The following is a 21,775-nucleotide window of genomic DNA, read 5'->3' on the forward strand; positions in this document are numbered from 1 at the left end:
CCTCGCGGTCCCACCAACCCCATACTTATTGCCAAAGGTAAGCACAGAGGTGCCTTTTATAGGATTATATGTGTTGCGAATGTTTGCCCTGTGTCTCTACTGAATGCACAAATGAAATAAAGAGGAGTAAAAGTGTGGCCATGCATTGAAGCGATCCATCTCGGATGGCCCCGGGTTCATTTGTGGTAGACAAAGACCTTAAAGGACTAACACACCTAAACTCAACAACCGGTGTACACAGAAGTAATCCCTCATTCGCAGAATCCCAACTCCACACCTCCAGAGCCTAACAGATAGGCACTCAGCTTTGGAATCTGACACTTATTTTAGAAGTGCACGATTCCAGAACTGGCTCCGTGCCATTTTAGACGGCGCGTTTGAACATGCAGGCTCGCTCTCCAAGGCATTCAAATGTAAAAAAATTACATATCACTGAATAATAAAATGTCCTCTATTCGATAGATTCATCTGGGGAAATGGCCGATGGCGTGGAGAGAAGTACAGGTGATAAATGAAATAACAGCGAAATCAAACTGTTTTGCTCGGAGGCACGTGGCCGCCTTGCAGAAATCCACGCTGTGGGAACCGTCGGGCCAGGAGAGCCTTCGCATTGATTTTACAATCAACAAAGTGCACCACAACTCCTTTGGCAGTGAAGGATTGGCCCGTTGGTTTGAAGATAGATGGCGTTGGACACATGAAAGCATGTACACTTGCACAAACAAACAAGCACACACACACACATGTTCCTCACGTTCTATGTGTATAAAGCTCAACACCTCGGAAATTGGTCCATTAGCTTCGGAATTGATAGCATCACAGAAATCAAACACACCACCGGAAACACACACACAAACACACACCTATAGTAGCATACAAGGCCAGCTTTAAGTGAGCGCGTGTTCGACACATGCTGGTCTGTGAAAAAGGGTCATTTAAAGATCCATCGCCATCTGTTTTGGTCCCAGCATGCCATTTTCCCCTCTGTGTGGGGCCTTTGATTTAGCGACAAAAGGGTACCATTGCTGCCTTCCTTCCCACTGTGTGACCAGACATCCAGTCTGAGCTGGTTATGGAAATCAAACACTGCCGGGCATCCATCGTATCATTATAGGCGTGACCACCTGTGCGGAGCTGTTGTGGCTAATCACAAGCATCAGGGGTCACGTTTAAACACTGATCAGGGAACCAGTTTGTTGTGTCTCTTGCAGGTATCACATGACCTGGAGTGAACAAAGCTGACTGTGAAGTGTGAGGAAGCAGGTGGATGAGTTGAACTTTCCATGTTTAACAAAAAAAAGGAAAAACAATAGACTATCTTGTACATATGGCATATGATTATTGTGTTAAGAAGACTTTTTTTCTAAATATTAAAGAATGTCATTGTCTTGGCCTCACCTGGCAACTGGAGGTATAGAAACTATATATTTGATTTAGGTATTTTCTGTTCTCAGCATACCTGATGTTAAACCAATAAAAAGCTAAATCATTGTCTGACGAAGGCCTGTGGGTTCCAAAACTGCACTTCCGCCTCTTTTGCCCTCCACACTGACTGTTTACCTGCAACCCAAGCCGTCTGTGTGGGAAACCATCATTAAAGTCTTCATACATTTTGCCTCTCGAGTGTTTCAGTTGCATTCTTGTCCCTGCATCAAGCAGGCGCTTGGACAAACATGTTGCCTGGAGCAAGCCAGAGCAGGACAGGGAGGGACATGTCACCGTCTTCTTTAAGTCAGCGGATGAAGCCAGCAACAACGAGGACTGTGGACGATGTAGAGGTGAAATAAAACAAAGACAAGGAAACAAGACTAAGGAAACTACCCAGGTGCTTAAGAATGTGTGTGAGAAGTTGTTCCCTCCCAGAATAAACCATCTCCTCCCTTTTTTTGTGTATAAAATACAGTGTGGGTTGGTGCTTCAGGTCAGAACTCAAAAACTAGTTTGAAGATAATCCACCCTGGTAGTTTGCCAAAGAGCCAACGGTTACAGCAATGCCACACCTCCTGCTGGAGGTTTTTCAAACAACTCCGGGAAGGTTCACCCTGGATACGGAGCTCATTCAGGCGATGATGCGACCTGCAGCGGCACGTTTGTTGTCGAAAATGATGGAATATGCTGATGGCTGTTCCTGCTGCACTAGCATACTTCTTTACGGAGAATCTTTAGAGTTGAAGATCTGATTGTGGACGTGTTCTTTGGCAAAATAAGAAAATTTCAAATTTGAGTTATCAATCGTAATCACCTCTAGCAGAATATAAAGGTATGAATTATGATTGATATATATATATTATTGGCTATTGCTCTGTTTCACTAATGAAGTGTCTAAATCAGATCATGCACTTGCATTTCTAGGCCTCCAGAGGGCAAATACATCCATTGTGCTGATTTGTAAAGCTGTCCATCCACCCTTCTCCCATTTAACCCATTCACTGAGAGCTTGTGCGTGTGACATCATTGTTTTGAAGTGCATTATATTAAATGTAACTGTAGGAGGGTTTACCGAGAAAGAGGAACCTTAAATAAATAGCAAGTGTTGTTGTAAAACAGGTGAGGGAAAGAAAACATTCCTTGACGCAGCGACGGGAAGGTGTGAAACATGCCAGGCCATTGGGAACACGGGAGGAATTCAGGAAAGCAGAAGATATGAGAGAGGAGGGTAAAGGGATGGAGAAAAAATAGGGAGGGGGGGGCAGAGGAAGGGGAAAGAATGGAAAGCAGGGGGACAGCTGGAAGAATGACCGGATGGGAGCGTCATTCCGTCCGCTCTAACCGAGGGGGTGAAAGTGGGGAAAAGTCAAGAGTTCAAGCGCTCGGGATGGGAGGTGATACTTTTATGTTGACAGAAGTGTGCGCCTCCGAGGAGAAGCGGCGACAGAGAGATGGCCTGGAAACACTGGGGTTTTGAGTGAGAGGAAGTGGAACATTTGCTCGTGTCACACCGCCTCTCTACTCCGGCAGCTTTGAAGCTTGTCGAGTGGGTAACCCTCAAGGAGAGGTGTTAGCCTTGGATGTTGACATAGGGAGAATATGTCAAGGGCACGTGTAAAAAGCATGTGTAGCTGCTGAAAAGACCGAGCTGTAACACAAAGAAAATACAAACTATATTGCTGCCATGTCAATAAACGTACCAATTTATTCATCAAGGAATAGTTTGATATGTTGGGATATACGCTTATTTGCTTACAAGAGTGAGATGAGAAGATTGATACCACTTTCATGTTGTCGGTCAAATACGAAGCTACCGCATGCAGCCGGTTAGCTTAGCTTAGCACGAAGACTGGAAATGGGGGGATGCGAGATACAACGTGCTGATGAGCAATCTTTAGAGGCGCTGGTAGGCGGCTATTGTACTGTCAGGCAGAGCCAGGCTAGCTGTTTCCCCCTGTTTTTTAGTCTTCGTGCTAAGCTAAGCTAACTGTGTCCGGGCTATAGCTTCCTATTTAGGGCACAACGTGGTATCAATCTTCTCATCTTCCTCTCAGCAAGAATGCCAATAAAGGTATTTCCAAAAATGTGCAGAAATGTATGTATAGGCCCTTCTAACGGAAACCATTTTTGACGTGTGATAGCAGGGTAAACGAGGGGTGTAATTAATAACATTAATTATGGCCCTGTTCCATTTAGGTGGGGCAGGGCCCTGCGTGTGCATGCTGGCTCCCTTGAATGGCTGTGACACACTAAACACAACGGGACCATAATTCATTTGATCACTTTCACTCGTGTTTTCCCTGCTCCGACATGTCAAAATGGCTGCTGTGAAAAGGGCCTGTTGCTGCAAAACGGGTTACGATCACTTCAGCGAGCACTGAAATAACAACACAGTTTGAAAATAGATGCTTTTGTTCATGCGGCCTGGATGTGAGAAGAACTGTGGACTCTGCCAACATATTTCAATGCTGTTCTTAGGTGTGTCTTTACTGTGTGTGAGTGTGTGAGTGTGCACACGAGCGATTGCAGAAAAACTTAATCTCAGTTTTATGGGCGGGAATGCTTTGTATTGATCTCAGATGAGATGGTGGCTGACCAAGCCTTTTACCATATCAGGCAGAATTCAATAAAAGTCGGGTGTGGGCTGGAATGCTTCCCATAAGTCTGCAGTGATCAAACAGATTATTGCCTTAGCAGACTTTCTGCAAATGAATTACAGATAAACACACATCGCCTACCACCTAATTACTTGGTCTTAAAACATGTAAGATGTAAAGAATGTTACTGTGAATGAAATATTTACAGTGATGCTTGCAAAGAGATGGATTGAGAGAGAGAGAGTGTCAGCCAGGGGCGTGGATGACCTCATTGTTGAAACAGGGATTTCCACATTTCCATGTCAGGGTGCCCCCTGCCATGACACAGAGGTCGAAAACAAGAGGGGAGAGGAAAAGGGGCACTCATGGGGCACACACACACACACACACACACACACACACACTCACATGTAAGCATAGGCACAGTGACAAACACATGCATAGACCAGGCTTTGACATAAAGGAAAATATGGTCTGTGATGTATCTACAGCGTTCTGCTAAGTTCGTGAAACACGCAAGACACAATGGCCTTTTGATTTAGATTGTAGTTTTATCTTCACTTTGTTGTTTTGTCACAAGCAAACAAGAACACACACACACCACCACCACCATCCACACCACTCGATTACAATGCAGTCCAGACCAATTTGGTGGGAGACAATACAAAAACACACACCAGCGAGTGCAGTAAACAAAACTGGCCTCCACACATATTTATGGAAATGCAGCCAGGCATGCACAAAGTGAAATGGTTGGCAGTCACACGAAAACACAAAGCAAGCCAGCATACAAGAAAAGCGCACACACACACACACACACACACACACACACACACACACACACTAACCCTACCTCTATTCTGTCAATAGGGCTAGGCCTGCGCCGTCTCCGTGCCAACCACGCCCCTCCCTTTGGCTTGCAGGGGAGGTGTTTTTGAAAGTTCACAGCGTGTCTGTGTGAGCGCGCGGGCAGAGGGACAGACAGAAAAGGGGCGTGGACGCCGAATTAACTCCGAGAGGTAACATCACCCCGCCTTCAGTTCTCAGCTGGACCAAGTGGCAGCTGCGTCAAGAGAGAGTAAAACTACCGCTAAACTGCTCCGTGTTCAGGTGAATTACCCACCCAATTAAAGCGGGACATTTGAGCACCTGTGAACCATGGAAGACCACGCCGAGCCCAGCAGCGTCCACACCATCCCGCAGCAGCAGCCCGAAAACACGGTGCTCCTCACCCCGAGCTTCACCCCGTCCTCCGCCCCGTCCTCCCCGACCCCGACCGGCACCCTCTCCCGGCTGGGCTTAAAAATCCCGACCAGCCCGACCGCGGCGGTGGCGCCGGGCAGCCCGGTCGGCGGCCAGGTGAGCGCCATCACCGTGGTGGCGCTGCTGGACAAGCTGGTGAACATGCTGGAGGCGGTGCAGGACAACCAGCAGCGGATGGAGCAGCGGCAGGCCGACCTGGAGGGCGCCGTGCGGGTCGTTCAGGGGGACGTGACCCGCCTGTCCAAGACCCACATGGGCACCTCCAACAGCGTCAGCAAGCTGCTCGAGCGCTCCCGCAAAGTGAGCGGGCACCTGAAGGACGTGAGGGAGCGCATGGATAAGCAGGCGGTCCAGGTGAAGAAGCTGGAGGCGAACCACAGCCACCTGCTGAAGAGGAACCACTTTAAAGTGCTCATCTTCCAGGTGAGGGAACACGGTGATAGGAAGAGAGAAACTAAAGCATAGTGGCACTGAATGTCACAAAGAGTCTTTAGTAGCTTATTACAGCCCAAATACATGCAATAAAGTTGTATTAAAGTGTTGGAAAATTGAAGGGGCACTCCACTGATTTAGGTTCAGTTTACTCGTCAGAAGGAGCACTACTCAGCAGTTAACAGTAGCACATAGTCTCATCTGGTTCTCCAAAAGTCCAAAAGAATACCCTGAAAAAAGTAACCCGTGATGTCATAGTGATGTCATTGGGGTTGTCTCAGCTCGGGCATAGTAATTGTTGCTAATAGAGGTCTAAGATACAAACAGCAGGTGTGGGGGCCAACTTGCTAGCATCTGATGTAAGAGATGCATTATGGGAAATGTATGATCCAGTCTTTTGGAGCTTGGTACACACGAGGCTTCTGCTCTTTCAATTGTGACCATTCTCGTTTTAATGCGTCTCTGGCGAGTCCCCCGACTTTATAAAATGCAATACTAAATGACCGGACTACCTCTTTAAGGGTTAGGCATGTTATAAATCTTTTTTTCAAAGGACGTATTTGAATTATTAACTTCATGAGGCCTCATTCGACTGTGTGTGTGTGTGTGTGTGTGTGTGTGTGTGTCAAAAGTCATATTTGCATTCAGATTTGACTGCGGCAGTGGGTGTGTCGGATGTGTTCCTGCTTGGCACTGACACGTGATGTGCTGTAAGCGAGCAGCACTTCATTACATTTTGAACACCCGAAACTCGTTGAACAGGACTAAGGCACCTGTAGAGCTCAGTTCATTAATGGTGTGTGTGTGTGTGTGTGTGTGTGTGTGTGTGTGTGTGTGTGTGTGTGTGTGTGTGTGTGTGTGTGTGTGGGCTGTTTTCTGACCTTTGAATGATATTCTAAACACACCTCTACTAATATAAGTATAAAAATGCTAGATATTATCAGATTTTTGAAGTTAGGATCTTAACAGATGTAATACACATGCTCGTGAGGCTCTTCCTTCTCGCGTGTGTGTGTGTGTGTGTGTGTGTGAGAAGAAGAAGAAGAAGGGTGTGTCTGGGAATGGAGCTACAGAGGATAATGGAGGAGGGCTCAGACACTGACTTTGTCTAGATCTGTTTACGCCCCCCAGTCATAATTCAGACAGACATATGGCTTTTGGATCGATTTACCACTTCACCTGCCACATCACACACCTGTGAGCGCCAAAACTCTACACTGGCACTCAAAAAAGAAAAAGCGATAACCCTCCTGAATCACCCAGGAAACAACTCGCTTATCTCCACAAAAAATGGTTGTCGGAGATAACTTCAACCTGCATTCTTGACGCGCAGCATGATTATCATGTGGTTGCCGTGCAGGATGAAAGCAGTTCCATATTGTATTTGACGGCTGCATTTCAAATTAACCCATCAATTAACCCACCCGGGCGCCTGTAATTTTCCCCGGGCGCCTGTAATTGGCAGCCCACTGCTCCCTATATATACAGGGATGGGTCAAATGCAGAGAATAATTTCCCCACTGTGGGACTAATAAAGGAATGTTTCTTTCTTTCTTCTTTCATCACCCCCCCCCCCCCCCCCCCTTCCCAAAAAAGAGAGATGTAGACATGGTCTCCAAGTATGCTTTGTGCATGATTTTTCATGCTTCCGTGTGTGTGTGTGGGTGCGTCTGAGCATGTGCATGCAAGTGTGTACCCGGGCAGCAAAAGAGGAGCCATTGTTGACACAGCCAGAGCTGCCGAGAGCTCTTAACCACCGTTGTTATCTGGTTTCCCAGGTACTGAGGCTCTGTTGTTCAAACGCAACAGGTGCCAAGACCTCACTCTGCAACGAGGTGGCCGAGTGGGCGAGGCAGCGCGGATCGATTCGCTTGAATCAGTCGGTTTTCATGTGCTAGAAGGGAGTGTTCCTCCTGCTTTAGTGAGAGTGCCTGTTTCCAATGCATCGTCAAATCCCACGAGTCCTTTTGGATTTGTCACGTTAGGTGTTTTGTACTTTATCTATTTCGTTGATATTATGAGAGCATGTTTCAGACTGCTTTAAAGTGTACTTAATACATGAGGAATGCCATGCATAACTTAAAAGTCCTGACTTCTGCTTCAGTTTTTTTGAGTCCAACTCAAAAGCGGCGCGTTGGCAGATGGGTGTAGTGGGGCCAGGTGTGTGTGTGTGTGGACAGCATGTGTGTGCGTGCAACTCGCCCAGTGGATGTTTGGCTGGTGTGTTGGGTCAGGTGTATGCAGTTACAGAGCTGGTAAATGAGACTTGGCGCGCCCGAGGGGGAGCGGGAAATAAAAGAACTGTTCAGCCCTTGTTCCTTCCCCTCCCTGAGCTCGTGTTGACTCTTTTCTGTGTCCGTCGCTTTCTACCTCACCTAATCTCATCTCTTTTTTTTTTGTGTGTGTATTTTTCGTTCTGGATTTTCTCCATCTGGTGCTATGCTCTAAATTTCTTGTCTGATATCTTTTTGGTTTCTTTTTAAGTTTCACTCCTCTCATTGCTCCCTCCCACTGCTTCTTTATCTTTCGCACAAACTCCAGCTTGCATGTGACCACTTTTTGTTGCTCCGTCTTTGGTCCAGCCACCTGTCCTGATTCCCTGAGACCACCTGAAAGCACATGCTGCACGCTACTCTTTGGTAACGCACGTTTGCTGCACACCCAAGAGCCAAACTCTCCCTACCGGCCCTGTAGCCATTGGTCGAGAGGCCCTCCTCCTCCCCGCCCAACAAAAAATTGATCCAGAACACTCATCACCCTGTACGTGCCAGCTGAGGTGGAAACACAGAGGGTTTATGGGTAAACGCCCGCTGTTGGAGGGAACAGGGGTCTGTACCCGCTCCAGGATTTGGCCGCAGTCAGTCACAAATGGCGGTGCTGTCTGCCGCTCCGCTGCGTTCCTGTACATAACAAGGACTAACGAGGACTTAATTACCAATGCTTGGCCCTTGTTTGTTTGTTTTTTGTGCACCAGTGCGTTTCCTGTCCCCGCATGGCCCTCCCCTCTCCGGGCCTTGTCTCTTGAACACACACACACACACACACAGAGCATACACAATTCCCAGCCATCTGAGGTTCCAGTGAGTAGAAATTGTTTTGGTGATTACTGTTTGGAAAGGTAAAACGTTTCGCGGGTATTTTCTCGTTCTACTACTTGTCACACAGATTAATTCCAAAGGCTCATTACCTGAGTTTTTTTTTTTTTTGAATATCAACGATCAGCAGCCCTGGGGATCTTACAACTTATCTTAATTGCATCGGCGTGGCACGCTACGCAAAATAAGCGGCATATTTGGAATTTCATTTCCTGCGACTGAAGTCATTTTTATTTCTGAGTAGATCCTAATCTCCCCATCTGTGTTTATTCCACAGGGGAATTTCATCACAACAAACAAGTCAGCCACAGTGGCAAATTGATTTTGAACGCCGTGAGAATTGCGTTCGTCCCCCCCGCCCCCCCTCCTCCGTTCAGGGTTTTGCTGGAAGTGGAGCAGCGAGGTGGGCTGGGAAGAGTTTGTGTGGGGATCGTGTGTGTTTTTGGGATCCCTAATCGCAGACTGGCAGGGAGTGACAACAGGCGGAGCTCTCGCACACTATCAAAGAACATTCATATCACATATGCAAGGGAAGAGAAACACACTACCCCGGCCAAAGTAAACACAACGACTGCAACGTGCTTCCCGTGTCTTCTGCATCTGTAAGTTGAAATAAATTTATCGATTGTGAAACGTTCACGTCGTGACTCATCGTTTTTGAGTGATTGGCTTCACTACACTCATTGTCACACTTTTTGTGTTTGCTTTAATTGCTACCCATCGTCACAGCACTTATGTACAACGACACTTGACCAAAGGTTGTGACTTAATCTCAGCTTTCAGCAGCAGGAAGTAAAAGCTGTTTGTCCACACTCATACCCTGAGATGGAGGACAAACTGGTAGTTCTGTTCCCGGCCTCGCAGAGTGACTCGAAGTCACTCGAAGCTCATAACTCTGAAGGTAAACAAAGCTTAATAATGGCAGAATAAATAAGTCGGCTCTGACCGATCCCATCTTGTGCATAGAAATCCAATGTGACACAAGGGGAGCTTTGCAACGAAAGAAACCTTAAAGAAGTAGTTAAGAGTTAAACTTAAGTACAGAGCACTTATAGCGTGTGTTCAGTGCAGAATCTTCCGTTATAAAATCCTATCCATTACCACAGGTTGGAGCAGGCCGCTGGCTCCAGGCTACAGCTCAGTTGTGTGTGTGTGTGTGTGTGTGTGTGTGTGTGTGTGTGTGTGTGTGTGTGTGTGTGTGTGTGTGTGTGTGTGTGTGTGTGTGTGTGTGTGTGTGTGTGTGTGTGTGTGTGTGTGTGTGTGTGTGTGTGTGTGTGTGTGTGTGTGTGTGTGTGTGTGTGTGTGTGTGTGTGTGTGCTTCCACCTCCACCAGGTGATATATAGCCCCAGCTTGTAGCCTAAAGCAGTGCTAGCTGTCTCACTGCATTCAAACATTCTGGGGGCCACATTTTACCGAGCTTTAACCCACGGAGAGGTTTCAAGTAATGGAGTAGTTGACTCAAAGTAACTGTGATTTTACAGCTATTGCCACCACTGTCCAGACATTAAACAACGCCACGGTTACATTAAGAAATACTATGTGACACTGTCTTTTTCATTTGCTGATTATACAGTATAACCAGTAGGCCTGCGTTACAGTTATGCTACCCAGTGGCCAGAAACGATGTTGGGATTGTATGTTTGCGCAAACCACGGGATACGTTGAATCTCAACGTTTGTGTACTAAAAAACAAAAGGTTTCACAAATACGCTAATATCAGCCTCACGCTTACAGAAACGCACAATGACAAGTGGTTAACATTGTGAAATGATTGGTTTGGATTGGGCATCAAAACTTCTCTGTTAAAGTTTGAAAAAAACTAAAAAACTCAAATAACAATGTAACTAACGTAAATAAACAACAACCGCTCTTAGCGGACATTTCATATGTAACAAGCGCAACAACTTTACCTAAAAAACGTAGAGTCAATGAGTACTTTGACACGAAAAGCTTGTCTCGTGGGTGAAACTTCTGTGTTTTCTTGAGCCACAGACCAACCACACCATCCTTCGTGGACTTTCTTGCTTGTTAACCTCGACGTTATATCACGTAACTTTTGTACCACGTAACTTTCAATAACCCTCACTCGATACACTGCATCACTTGCTCTGACCGAAAAAGCAGAAACATCCACATCCAACGTAGCTTAAATTTATGCCGGTGCGCTAAGTGCAGAGACCTTCACGAGACGTGTTAGCTTTGCGCTGGTGGTGGGAGGCAGCTAGCTTCCACAAAACGTCAAGAAATGCGCATGCTAGTGGTTCCAAAAGTAGTCTCATTTACATGTTGTGTCCTCTAACATTAGCCAGCGTTAGCCTACATTGTGGGTTGTTGTTCAGAGTTGGAGGGTGTGTGAACTCTACAGCCTCACTGTGACGACAGGGCCTAGCTAGCTATTGAAGCTAATAATGGTCAGTCAATACCTCTTGATCATATCTGGCTGTTTGTTTAACCACAATGTCTCCTTTTCCAATTCTACTCGTACTGAATACAAAAACTGTGACGTGTGGCGGAGGCTTTGTAGTTGCGTGAATGCACCTTTAAACAAACAACGTAGCTGATTGTTATCACAGCTTTGTTTAGACAAGTAGCTATCAGCTAGCTACTTGTCGAGTGTAAATGACATCGATGGTGAACAATAGTCCGAATATCCCAGTGTTGTTCTAGAATATCTCAGTTAAAATGGAAGGAAATGAGATTGTAATAGACCTTTTTCATGGCAGACACAGTCGAGAAAGCACAGCCCACAGGTTCAGGGCTGTGGTATTGTGCATGGTGGCTCACTTGGACTGGCTTATTGTGTTACGGTACGAATCTTGTGTGATACTATGAGGACCACATATACAAGCCTGAAGTTTAAAGAGAATATTTTAGTCAGAAATTTCACAATCTACAAGTTGTCAGTGAGATTTTAAGCATGAAATAAAGAGCGGAGAAGTGTAAAAGAGAGATAAATAAATGATGGGCAGAAGGAAAAAGAACAAATTTGCTCTGTTTGTCGATTAATGATAAGACGAAAAGAGTGAGTTTGGATAAGAGATTCTACTTGAGCAAGTATGGGTGAAAGACATGCATGTGGATTGGGAAGCATTACCTTAATTGGTTGCTCTTTGGCGTGACATCACATTCAGGTTTGACAAGTCTGTTCAACTGTTTCAGTCTGAGGCAAAGGCAAAGCAGATTCCTGCAGTGGAAGACTAGTTGTAACAGCTTCATTGACACAGAAAAGTGCTGACGGTGTTACAAATCCTGGACGAGCCCCGCGAACAGACTGACTATTCAACTTGTTCTTTTAATCGTGTCGGCTTTTATGTCCATTTCATTTGCCACGAACTAAAAGCTGTTTTGCTATCAAAGAATATGCGATGTAATGGGGACGATAAAACCAAGCAGTGTATACAAAGATAAATAAAGGTGGCAGCTCTTAAGATAATTCAGCCTCCCAGCGTATCCCATGATGCACTGCACTCTCTTTGCTTCGGAACGGCCAAGAGCGCATATTTAGCATGTTTCTTGTGACGGCGCAGGCATTGATTAGGTAATGACATTAAACTTGCATGCTCTTTTTCACTCTCGATTCTTTTGAGCTTTGTCTCTTTCACGCTCACACTGCATCAGACGATAGATGCAGGGGTCGACTCACTGAAGGAATAGGGTTAACAAAACCGCCGTGAGGCTGTTTTCACGCTGGTATTCTGCCAAAGAAGCTCAAGGTCCTATGAAACAATAAAAAAAAAACATGAAACTATCCTCTTTTGACTCTTCCTGTCACCTCCCTTATTTTCTCTGCTCATCAACGTGTCCGCTCCTTCTCGACTTTTCAAACCTCGGCGTCCATGATCCAATCCACTGGCCAAGGCCACAGCGTCCATGGCAGGAAAAGGGAAAACAATAGCCATGCTGGATCCCGGTGTCCTTATTTCTCTGCCCCTTTTTAAATACAACGTGAAAATACAACGACTTTACCCTTTGACCTCCGTCCGGGGTAAACATTTTCACAATTGGTGGCAGCCTTATAAAAAAAAAATGCTTGTGGTGTCTCCACGCAGCCCTTATCAAACAATGGTTCTGATACGCACAGATTGGGGATTGTGCTGAAACAATGTGCAAAGAGGGGTGTTGGGAGGTTTGAGCTAAAGGAGATTAACCCGTCCAAGGAGCGAAAACAGGAGCGACGAGAACCGTCAAAGTGCAGGAATGTGTCTCGGTGACACGGCTGAAGAGTGCGGGTTTAGCGGTGTGGTGTAGTTGATGTGCAGTAAGCGGCGAGGAGCGCCAGCAAAACCATGTGGTTATTAAAATGAATACCGTGCTGTGTACGAAATGTAATTTTGAGAACTGGAGAGCACATCGCAGAACATGAAGCGCATCATGCTGCGAAGTGCAAGGACTGCTCTGCTGTAAATTACGGGCTGAGTGAGCAGACATGCATCATCGTTTGTGTCATCGGGAATAATTGGCGCCTCTCTAGTTTGCCACGATCTCCGTTCTGCCGGCACGTCAGCATGACATTGCTCCTGAATTGGTCATTGTGCTGTGTGATTACGCAAGCTTGCGAGGCCAGTTTTTGACTCTTTTTTTTTTTTCTCTTTCAGTGAGGCAGATAAGGGAGGGGTGTGCATGGGAAAGAATGTCATAGCTTGTTATGCAAAGCTTTATGGGTAATGGGCCGAGAGGCATGATTCAGTATTAGCATGAAGCGGCTGATTTATGATACTTTGAATCACAATTTGAGCACACTTGTTATGGTGTTGGGCTAAGATCGTAACAGTTCGTACAGGATTTGTTTGTACAATTTAAAAGTGCAAGGCAGCGTATAGACGCCAATGCACAGTGTGCTGTACTTTGGGAGGTTATCATGTTACCCACTCCCATGTCAAAAAGCACAATTCCATTTCCTTTCCTTCCTTTCCTCCTTCCTTCCTCTGTCCACAGATGGCTCTCCGTGCACATTTCAGTGTGTGGGGGGGGGGGGGCTTCGTTACGCAACAAGCTGGGGTTAACTGTAAAACACCTCACTGCAACCTAATGGGAAGGACGCAATGAAAACATATACCGATGAAATCTGGACAATCACAAGTGTTTCAGGTAGACACTGAATAACTGAAGGCGTGTGTGTGTGTGTGTGTGTGTGTGTGCATTTGAGCGTGTGAGAGGGTGCAGGGACTAGGTTGTGTTGGGCATCTTGAATGAAGGTAGGTTGTATTACAGATGAGGAGGATGGACAAATAAGAGACAGGGGGGGGGGGGTATTCAGAGGCCTTTTGTTTGAAATGTACAAAAAAAGTCCTTCAATCAATATGAAGCATCTTAAACATATTCAACCTCTTTTTCTGCCTGTTTTTACAAACTAAGCCTCCTGTCTTTCAAATTCTGAAACAAAATAATTGCAGGGGTGTGTGTGTGTGTGTCTGTGCGTGTGTGTGTGTGCGTGCGCGCGCGTGCGTGTGTGTTGACGTGTGACCTCTCTTTGGCGCGGTCCACCTGAGCCGGAGGCACCTGACTCACTGTGCCAACACACCTGTCCTAACCCGGCCTGTTGAGATTTAGAAAACCTCCATTTATCATCTGATGGGGGAAAACACACCTGTTCAACTTGCTTACTTTAGTACAAATGACGGTTGAACTGAAATATGATAACAGTGTTTAAACGGGCCATTTAGACAGGTGATGGTGCTTTTTGTGTTGCATACTGTCTACACAACGATGACGTTTTACATGTAAGCGATTTTAGTTTTTCTCCGGTGACATCATAGACTGTATATGAGAAGTGGACGTAGTCGTCGCGACGTCACCCATTGGTCTGTTTTGAAGCCTCGAGTTCGGCGATTTGGCCGTTGCCATCTTGGATTACGGCCGTCGCCATCTTGGCTGTTTTGCAACTAATGAACGAACGCTACCAGGCTCTGGTAGCGGCAGAAGACCTGTCAATCACAGTAAGCCCGCCCTAAAACACTCCACTTTATGGTCTATTTGAAACTGGACCATGTTGTATTAAATGAACATCATGCTGTATTGAAGAAGACTTGAAACTAGTGATTGAGACCATAAACTCATGTTTACAATGTTTACTGAGGTAATAAATCAAGTGAGAAGATGGGACTTCTTTTTGGAACCGGAGGAGTCGGCCCCTGCTGGTCAGGAGAGAGAATGCAAGTTGTAAGACACTTCCGTATCGGCTTCACTCGGCAAAAACGGAGTTTGCCGCCTGGGTCACATGCTGCAACAACTCTGGGGAAACAATGCCAGGCCCCCCCAATCAGATGCTGAATGCTGAAATAGATCTCGGTCATGGCAGCAACTGTTACCCACAGAATCACTTCCTCTTTCGCGTTTTTTGACTACAAAATAAAAGCATGAGAATTTTTTTTCTTCAATTGTAAGATACAAATTTAATACAATAACAACTGACTGTCTGTCGCTACTTCCAGTTGCATTTCTTTATCTGCTGTTTAGGAGGTATAATGTGTAGCATGTTCACCATCTGTGATAGCGTGCTAAAGTTAGTTAATTAGCACCAAATACGAAGTACACAGCTGAGGCGGTCGGGACTGTCATTAGTTGCAGATGCACACACATGCACATAAACAAAGGCAAGAGGACAGATGCAAGAGAAACAGTAGAGGGTATCATTACACACATGGTATAAACAGTCGCTCACCGAGTAACGTGAGCCCATCTGAGCTCCTTCAATCAGTGGCCACTCCGCCCCGCCCTGATCAGGAGACCGGCTTCCACAAGCCTTGGCTTAGTAACACCTTGCAGGACTTGCAATTAGATGGCAGTTCTACCACGCAACTGTTAAATGAGATCTTGAACTCCATTACGTGGGCCTTCGAAAATATCTGTGAAGAGTGTGCCCTTTACCGTCCAGTAAACTGGCTGTCACACTAAATTAACTTTGTTTTTTGGGGGGGGTTTCCTCCGAATATAGTTTAATTCACTTTCATCTTTCACTTTTAAACGCTTTTCGTAAACAATGGCCGATGTCCTACGTGGCTGCACAAATACACACTGGCACACAGAGATTCCAACACACACACATACATTTCAAATTCTCAGTGGCTAATGAGTGCTTGCTTAGAGGATGCATTAATTAACATGTTTCCCAAGAGACAAGTGCCAGAATATGAGGTCTACACACACACACAGGACAAACCTGGGTCAAATGATATTTAGGAGGATTTGTTTGTTCTAGCTTGCTTGCCAAGACTGTTGGGAGTTAAACTAAGGACACACTATGTTACTATTTGCGCAGTCAAACGACAGTAAAAGCATATTTTTTTTTTTACCAGTTAAAGCAAATAAAAGACGAAGAAAGCTGGAATAAGTCAACGTTGGGGGGGAAATAAGTCGGTGATGAACAATGGAGACTCTTGCTACATGATTAGTATAAGCACTCGTCAATTTAACATTGACGTGAGGCATCGGTTGTATTTATCACCACGAGTAAATGCAGTGATACAGCAGGTCTAGCACAGTATGTGGAAGGAGAGCTGGGTTTTCATTGGAGGGCGTTTGAGTTTCAGCCGTTGCCTCCCACACTCTGCAGTACTCGCAGTGATTATCAGAGATTATATCAAACATGTTTGAGCCAAGTCAGAAAGTCTACGGCGTGCCCAGACTGGAGCAGAGGAGTCACGATTGAATCTTCATAAACTTTAACCCCCCTCCCCCCAAACAATTAAGGAAGATTAGTGTTTATCATCAGGGAATGTTCCACCGAGGGTCAGGAGAGGCCATATTGGCATATTCTAATCCTGACCGGTCAGATTCTGTGTGTTTTTAACCCTTAAGCCATTTCTAACTTCATGTAAGGGCATGTCACCCACATAGTTCCTGGCTCTCTGATTTGATTCTGCTTGAACACGTTGAGATCCACACAGTTCTCTCTGGGTGTGGCGCGGCGTCAGACCAACGGCAAAATGGGGGCATCCGGATCCTGCTAATTTAGATACGGCAGGAGGGAGCTGCAGAGAACAAAACTGAAAGGGAAGGAATCGCAGTTAAACCAAACACGCAGTGGTAACCAGAGCTGTTACCCAAGGGGCTACCTTTGTCTTTTGGGGATTTCAAGTTACAAACCTGCAGTTCATCACAAGTCCCAGCTTTTTCTTTTTTGGGATGATGACATACCCCTAGTTGTTGGCGGTAAATAAAAACTCACTAACTGTCGACAGACAGACAGACACACACACCGACAGAAAGGCAGTTCCTTTATACCCATGGGGAGGAACATCAGACCGATAATTTGGGATCATTTAGAAATGACACCAGTAAAGGGCCAGTACACTCCTACTGTGCTATACATCGTGCTGTATGTTTTTTAAGAGCACATATTCATTGTAAACGGGGCCCTGACAGATTTACTAGCATTGACTGGGAGATACCTAACATGCTCGGCACACACCCGAACTGTGAATCATGCCTGCATGTTTGAGATCAAGGCGAGAGGTATCGGGTGTCTGCAAAGTGGTCTAATAAGGGGGAGGGAGAGGGGGAGGGAGGGAGGGAGGGGGGGGGTTCCGCATGGCTTTCCACCTCTGAAGAGCTTTTCATACCCTATGGAGCGCTGTGGACTGCTGTTGATGACACTGGGGTAAAACAGCAGGTCTCCCATGAACGGAGCTAATGCAGTCAGTAAATTGAAGAAAGTGATGCAAAAGTTCAGAATGAAGCACACCTTGATACGATCTTGTGATGGATAAATCTTGTGTAATTATAGTATTTGACACTATAATAACAATATTGGTTGGACCGTTTATTCACTGTGGGAGTACTTAACATCATAGTTTTGATGTCACAGTCTCAATTTCTGTACTATAGGATATGAGCAAATAACTGCGTGTCTAAATTGGCTTGAATGGGCTAAAGACAGATTGCAGGTACAATAGCCCAGTCCTTTTTAAGCAAAAACTCCCCATTGAGTGTCGAGTGAAGAACAGACAGGAGGCAGGACTCCTCTAGACCAGCTGGTCGGCCCAGTACTTAAGTATGTGCTAATGACACCCCAGGAAAGATGCATTGCTCAAAACTCCAACAACCTAGTGAGCACTTAAAGCACTGCTACGGTGTCCTAAGAGCTGCGATGTCATGCATTCTTCGAAATGCACTCCTACTTTAATGCAGACTCATTCTCACAAGCACGGTTGTACAGAGACAACTATTGTTATGTATTGTTATAAGTATGTCATTCCAACATGTACTGGTGGTGACACCAGTGCTTGTTGTGGACATATCCGGATAGTTTGAATTCAAAGTCGTAGCCGCAATGTGGCACCTGTGTTCCGATGCTACTGTAACGCTATCCCATTCAGGAAAATTACTTTATCGAAACTGTATACATCGACATGTTGCATACCTGAACTTGAAAACGTACGCCGTGCTGTATTTAGTCAACTCAAAACCAAGTAGCCACAGGTGGTACTTCCACATGATGTCATTGAGAGGGCTTTTCTCTCTGAGCATTTCAGATGTGTAGTGGACTGTGTCAACCACTGAAGCTGCACCTTCACTCTCCACTCACGACTGCACGACTGGGTGTGAAAGGGAGGGGAGGGGAGGGGGGGGGGGCTCTAGCTCATAAATCCCCAATGGAGTGGAACATTGTGTATGCGACTGAAAAAAGATTGGCTCCTGCAGAGAAACAGGTGGAATTCCTCAGATGTCTTGAGGAGAAGCGCGGGGAGGCATGCAGAGGCTGGTCTCCTCGGTCCTCAGGAGGCGGGCCCACCTACCCTCTCTCCCTCTGGGTCAGAGGTCACCGACCTTTTTGAGACCGAGAGCTACTTGAAGGGTGGAGGGTGATATGGAGGGCAACTCGTTTGATATAATGTTCCTGAATAATTTAAATTAGTTTTAAATAATGAGTATTGTGGATTTAATCTGTTTTAGTCTGTTTGTGTTTACTGGTGCCTCACAATCCTTATTAATAACGTTGTTGCTCAGCACTCACAGGCTACATGCAGCGTGTGGCGGTTGGTCTTTGTGGTATTTGTCTTGCCCCACCTCCACGGGGATTAGACGATGGGTAAGAAGTGACAGTGACAAGCGTAGCATTGGACATTACTTGGATATTGTTCAACTCTTGGTGAGCAGAAAACAAACACCAAAGGCGTGGCAGCGCTAGACCGAACTATAACAGTGACTAATGCTTTTTTACAACGTGCCCTGCGGGCGACCCATTTACTCCCTGCGGGCGACCAGGCACTCGTGGGCCCCATGCTGACTACCCCTGCTGTTGTATTAAAAGCAGACAGCCATTTACAATCGCCAAACCATGGCCAGAGATACACACACACACACACACACACACACGTGTTTAAGGGGGTATGTGTGTGAAAGTACACCTTAAAGATCTCGACTTTGATCATAACAGTCAAGAAATCCATTGAAGCCTAAAGTCTAATCCTGACCATAACCAATTCAAACAAGGTAATTGTAAAATTCCTGGTTAAAGCAATGATGCCTATTCATAACTGATCCAAAAACCTGTCGTGTTTCTTTCCCTCTGTTTCTCAACAGGAAGACAATGAGATCCCCTCCAGTGTGTTCGTCAAGGACTCCCTCAAGACCCCGCAACCGAGCCAGTACGATGCAGAATCCATCCTCCCTGGTCCGTCCATGGCCGGCTCCGTGGCCGGCTCCGTGGCCGGTTCCGTGGCCGGCAGCCGCGCTCACGAGGAGGGTCTCCACACCATCAGCCTGTCCTCTGACGACGACGACGACGACGATCTCACTATCCACCACGAAGAGTACGAGATGTGCGAGGGCGAGGGCTCGATGGGTCCGGGCACATCCCGCTCATTCGAGAGGAGGGCCGACAAGTTCAAGCGCGACAGCCTGAAGAAGGTCGACAGCCTCAAGAAGGCCTTCTCGCGTCACAGCATCGAGAAGAAGGTGAACCAGATCACCACCAAGATCGTGCCACCGGAGCAGCGCGAGAAAATCCGGAAGAGCCTCACCCCGAACCATCCCAAGAGCCCGACCGCCAAGTCCTCCTCTTTCAAAGTAAACCCCATGACCTTCAACATCAAGAAGGAAAGAGGCGGGGAGGCCTCCACGCAACACCTGGGCTCACCCGGGGAAGAAGCCCACGTAGAGATTCCTGCTCTGGAAAGCTTCGATGGAGAGATACCCTTGGCCGAGGTATATACCCAGGAGGGAGTTGTGCAGAAGATCCAGGAGATGCAGAGTCCCTCCACCCCAGAGAGCATGAAGGCCGAGCTGGCAATCAACGGAGAGGCACCGAGCATCGAGTGCGAGATGAATGGCGATCGCTCTGCAGACCTGGCAGTTCCAGAGCTTTATGTGGAGGAAGAAGTGGAGAAGCACAAAAGCCCGGTTGAGACCGCAGCAGATGTCCAGATTCCCACAGCAACAATTACTGTAGCACAAGTGTCTTAATATGATTTTAGTGAGCAGCAATTCTAGTTTCCCCATTCTTTCTTTTCTTGCTCAAATTTCTACATTCGTAAACACCCAGCAGGCACAAATCCTCCCTCCATTGTTCTTGCCATAAACCCCCACATACACCAGAAGCATAGTCCACCCTCGGACCCATTCCTGCAACCCCGACCTTTTGATCATCACCAGCTTAGTCCTCAGACCTTGATACGCACTGTAAAAGCAACTGGGTTAACAGCTAGACCTCACCGTGTATCAGAATCTAGTGCACGTGCTTCCTAAACCCTGTTAGCAGGGCTGTCCAAAGAAAGCACCATTACACCAATGTACCGTAACTGGCCTTGTCCTCAATAGCGGCACATCTCCAGGGCGCTGGGCCAGCTATCATCCCTACTGCTGTGTTTGTCTGCCTCTGGAGCTTTCTTCCACACTGACAAACAGCCTATTCGCTCTTTGTGTGTGAAAAAATAGTAAATCTTTGGCAACAGTGGTACTACCCACTGCCCGTTGAGGCAGTGTGTTGCCAGGTTGTGCTCGAGGCGGAATGGGGGAGGTTCAGGGTTTTCAGTGAAAAGGCACGGGGATGTTTTGTAGTGAATTAGAGGTTGTTTACTAAATTCTTTTGGACAAAACGCTGAAAGAAAAGATCTCAACTAACAGGTGGCCATGCTTCAGTCGTCTGAGCGGCGACGTCTCGTCTCCTGTCCTTTACCCGCGCTCGACAAATAGTTTAATACTTCCATAGCGACATGTCTAAAATACCACATGAGTTACATGTGGTGCATCAATAAATACTAAAATGTTTTAGTAATCTGTGTTTGTTCAGTAACCTCCAGGTGCAGACAATTAGAATAAATGGCATTTAAAAGGGTCTAAATGTTCTTGCGAATCCCACTAATTACAAGATAAACAAATAGCAGTTAACATGTTTGCGCTCGGACAAGCTACTCTGTATGCCGAGACAAATTACACAAAGAACCCTGCAGCTTTCTAATACTGACATATTAAATGCCCCTTCGACAGCCCTTTGTCTTCTCTGCAGGGCAAATTTGTATGTTTATGTACAGGAATTATTTTTAGTCTTTCTCTATGCGAGGCACACTCCTCCCTAGGTATTTACAGCTTAAACCCCATAAAACGCTAACTTTACGATAACCGCCTCGAGTGTGTGTACTTTATACAGTGAATGTTCCTGTGAATTTGTTTTGAGTTACTATATGATACTTTGGTGTTTTGTGAGTCGTCTTTTTTTTTTTCCTTTTCAGGCAATCCATGACTTGCATGGTGAAATGTTTACTCGTCTTCATATGTTTAAGACATAAACATATCTTATACATTTGCCAGGGCACCATCGCTAAATCCCCTCCCCCCTAGACACACACACACACACACACACCTACAGTGCCTTTTACCTTGCACACCCTGGTATGAGTAACTGCAGTCCTGAAGGGATGGATTGTTTTTGTAGATAAGAGTGATTTGTAAATGTTTTTCCTCTTCTGAGGAATTCTTTGCCGCTAACACCTGCTGGGGCACAGTCATGGGTTGATACC

General features: G+C 46.2%; 1 protein-coding gene across 1 annotated transcript; it reads left to right on the plus strand.

Moving 5' to 3' along the window:
- The first annotated feature begins 5,183 nt into the window (after positions 1-5,183).
- Positions 5,184-20,222, plus strand: cavin2a (caveolae associated protein 2a). The gene is made up of 2 exons (XM_076102804.1): positions 5,184-5,711; positions 19,341-20,222. The coding sequence occupies exons 1-2, from the start codon at positions 5,184-5,186 to the stop codon at positions 20,220-20,222; spliced, it is 1,410 nt and encodes a 469-aa protein (XP_075958919.1).
- The last annotated feature ends 1,553 nt before the right edge of the window (positions 20,223-21,775 follow it).

This window comes from Anarhichas minor, unplaced genomic scaffold, assembly GCF_050575085.1.
Source record: "Anarhichas minor isolate MPS153535 unplaced genomic scaffold, ASM5057508v1 ptg000004l, whole genome shotgun sequence".
NCBI lineage: Eukaryota > Metazoa > Chordata > Actinopteri > Perciformes > Anarhichadidae > Anarhichas > Anarhichas minor.

Excerpts from the sequence above, each read along its gene's own strand:
- cavin2a (XM_076102804.1), top strand. The coding sequence starts at position 5,184 with ATGGAAGACCACGCCGAGCCCAGCAGCGTCCACACCATCCCGCAGCAG. Across the intron at positions 5,712-19,340 it reads TTAAAGTGCTCATCTTCCAG|GAAGACAATGAGATCCCCTC; the intron begins GTGAGGGAACAC and ends GTTTCTCAACAG.